Raw genomic sequence first — 3,459 nt, 5'->3', positions numbered from 1 at the left:
CATAACCATAACAAAGCATATGGAGTAAAATTAAAGTGCATTAGAAAAGGGATGGGGGTATAATAAACGCTGTGATGAATTGACATAATAGATTAGAGAAAAAAGAGGAAATTAAAGGAGAATAATGGAGGGAGTAATTTGGAAGGTGAACCTAGGCAATAAGACAAAAGCAATATGGAGAGGACGAATCAAATCATGCCAGGTAAGGTGTTATGAGAGAGAATAAATATGAGTATGGATAAGCCATGGGTTTGTGTTTGTCTCCATCTCTATCCAGCAAATACCAGTGCCCCATACACTTCCCATCCTGGTGGAACCACCACATTATCTACCTCTCTTCTCTCTCATTTTTAACCCTTTCTCTTTTTTATATTATCTCATCTCTCTTCTCATTCCTACTTTTTCTCACCAATTTTATCCCTTTACATCATTTTCATCAATCACCATGCACTCTTTTTTATCTCAATAATAATAGTAACAAATTATGGAACCTTGGGATTAACTATTAAGTAGTGGGAAATTACACTATACATTTTTGTTTTATAAAATTAAGTAATGGGAAATTAATAATATCTGGCCGATATTTGAGAATATATTCAGTCCTTGATCTGACAATGGAAGATGAAATCTTAAAGAGTCAACACCGACAAATCATTATAGCTCATATGTCGATTTAATTTGAATTTTGAGAATCACATGCAACCACTGAAACGCAATCAAGACATGAGGATCACTTGTCTAAAAACCGTACAACATTTGCTTCATATGCCGATAATAGGGATTATTTCAAAAGTTATTTACCCTAAATATTTTATTAAAAAAAGAGAGAGTTCTACATGTAGTTATAGTGTTCCATGCTTATAATGAGGAGCGAGAAGTGAAGTGAGGGGGGATGGATTTGGCTCTACAACGGTCCACACTCATGTGAATCCCAACTACTTGTTATGCAGTACTGCCTATGACCCATCGAAGATGACACACTATAGTTTTTTATTTGTCCCATCCAAGATGACTCATTATAAAAAAGAGGGATAATCATTTTTGGTCCACGAACTTTGCCCAAGTATCATTTTAGGTCCGTGAACTTTGAAAATATCATTTGAGGTCCATCAACTATGGAGTAATATCATTTTAAGTACTTTTTTACTATTTCCAAGTTTTTTTGGACGAAAATACCCTCAATATTTTTAAGGGTATATATTTTTAATAAACTTATGATATACTCATATTTTTTATAAATATCTTTACTATATATTTTTGATGAATTTTCTAAATATAATTTGACCTTCAATATTATCACTTAATTTTGTGACATGCAAGAAATAATCCTTATTCAATTTTTTTTATTATTAAAGAAGTTCTATATTCAATTTTAAAATTCTTTAATATAAATAATTGAAGAAGCAATTTAACTTGCATGTCACAAAATTAAGTGATAATATTGAAGGTCAAATTATATTTAGAAAAAGCGTCAAAAATATATTGTAAATATATTTATAAAAAATATGAGTATATGATAAGTTTATTAAAAATATATACCCTTTAAAGTATTGAGGGTATTTTCGTCCAGAAAAACTTGGAAATAGTAAAAGAGTACTTCAAATGATATTATCACATAGTTGATGGACCTCAAATGATATTTTCAAAGTTCACGGACCTAAAATAATACTTTGGCAAAGTTCGTGGACCAAAAAAGAAGTTCCCTCTTTTAAAAATATAAACCACTTTATTTCTCAGTTCGATAATACTGCCTCCGTCCCATCGAAAATGACCCAATTTCGTTTTTAGTTTGTCCCAATCAAGATGATTCAATACTAAAAACAGAAACGCATGTATCTCTACTTTATTCACTTTCTCTTACATTATTATCTTTATTTAACACAAAACAAAATTGTACAAAATCTCGTGACAACCAAGGAAGGGCTCAGAGGGCCACATTCCGTTTATGAGTCTATACTTATACCACATGAATCTTCCTACTTCCTCACCATCTCTAGGGTTGACCCACATCTCCATATCTATTTTTCAATCCAACTATTTATAATTCATTTTCATACACGCCTGCCATCCCATTCCACCTCCTCTTACTATATATACATTGAACATCCATTCAATTCAACACCACACTTCATTTCATATTTCCACACCTCTTTCTCTCAAACAGGAAAATGGACGGAATTAGCTCCGCCGACGAAAGCAGCACCACAAACTCCCTCTCAATGACGCTTCCCTCTCCGCCTCCACCCGAGAACGGCATCGAGGCGGAGTCGAGGAAGCTCCCTTCCTCCCGCTTCAAAGGCGTGGTGCCCCAGCCCAACGGCCGCTGGGGCGCCCAGATATACGAGAAGCACCAGCGCGTGTGGCTCGGCACCTTCAACGAGGAGGCCGAAGCCGCCCGCGCCTACGACACCGCCGCCCAGCGCTTCCGCGGCCGCGACGCCGTCACCAACTTCAAGCCCGACGAGGACGCCGCCGAGGCCGCCTTCCTCGCCTCGCACTCCAAGGCCGAGATCGTCGACATGCTCAGAAAGCACACCTACAACGACGAGCTCGCCCAGAGCCGCCGCAGCTTCAGCAGCGGCGGCAGCCCCCCGAGCCGAAACCTCTTCGCTGCCAGGGCGGCGGCCAAGGCCCGTGAGCAGTTATTCGAGAAGGCGGTGACGCCGAGCGACGTCGGGAAGCTGAACCGGCTGGTGATACCAAAACAGCACGCGGAGAAACACTTCCCTTTCCAGAACGGAAACAGTAGTAGTAAAGGAGTGTTGCTGAATTTGGAAGATGGGAACGGGAAAGTGTGGAGATTCCGGTATTCGTATTGGAATAGCAGCCAGAGCTATGTGCTGACGAAGGGGTGGAGCCGGTTCGTGAAGGAGAAGGAGCTGCGGGCCGGGGATGTGGTGAGTTTTGAGCGGTCCACGGGGCCGGATAAGCAGCTGTACATTGATTGGAAAGTGAGGGGCGGTTCGAACATGGTGAGGTTGTTTGGGGTGAATATATTTGAGTGTGGTAGTGGGAAGAGGATGAGGGAGAGGGAGATGGAGATTATGGGGTTGGATTGTGCTAAGAAACAAAGGATTATTAATGTTTTGTAACAATTAGTGTTGAAGCAATGTGGTTGGGAAAGGGATTGAGATGGGGATGTTAATTGCAACTTGCAATTGTACAGTAAAATAGACAAAAAGAAAAAGGAAGACCAGCTCAACCTTTTTAGGTTTTGATCATATGGGAATACAATTACAAACAACTGTCATTTTTACTATTTTCTTATGCTTTTGGAGCCACTAAAGCTTTCATATCTTAACTAAGTATCTCAATTTCATTCTTTAAAAAAAAAAAAAAAAAAAACTTTTAGTGCACAAATTCTCTACTGTGATATGTTATGAATACAGATAATTATGATGTTACTGATGCACTACGGCATGCAGTGGACAATTTGCCCAATATTTGAATTGCTTTCTT

The 3,459-nt window shown here is 39.0% G+C and overlaps 1 protein-coding gene across 1 annotated transcript; it reads left to right on the top strand.

Moving 5' to 3' along the window:
- The first annotated feature begins 2,026 nt into the window (after window positions 1-2,026).
- LOC125219272 (AP2/ERF and B3 domain-containing transcription repressor TEM1-like) lies at window positions 2,027-3,259 on the top strand. Its single transcript, XM_048121198.2, has one exon. The coding sequence runs from the start codon at window positions 2,169-2,171 to the stop codon at window positions 3,090-3,092; it is 924 nt and encodes a 307-aa protein (XP_047977155.1). The 5' UTR covers window positions 2,027-2,168; the 3' UTR covers window positions 3,093-3,259.
- Window positions 3,260-3,459: the final 200 nt, after the last annotated feature.

The sequence above is a fragment of the Salvia hispanica genome, chromosome 1 (genome assembly GCF_029641045.1).
Source record: "Salvia hispanica isolate PSC_SH4W2 chromosome 1, Shi_PSC_v1, whole genome shotgun sequence".
Classification (NCBI taxonomy): Eukaryota; Viridiplantae; Streptophyta; class Magnoliopsida; order Lamiales; family Lamiaceae; genus Salvia; species Salvia hispanica.
Note: the sequence above shows the minus strand (reverse complement) of the source record. Positions and strands in the feature narration are given on the sequence as shown.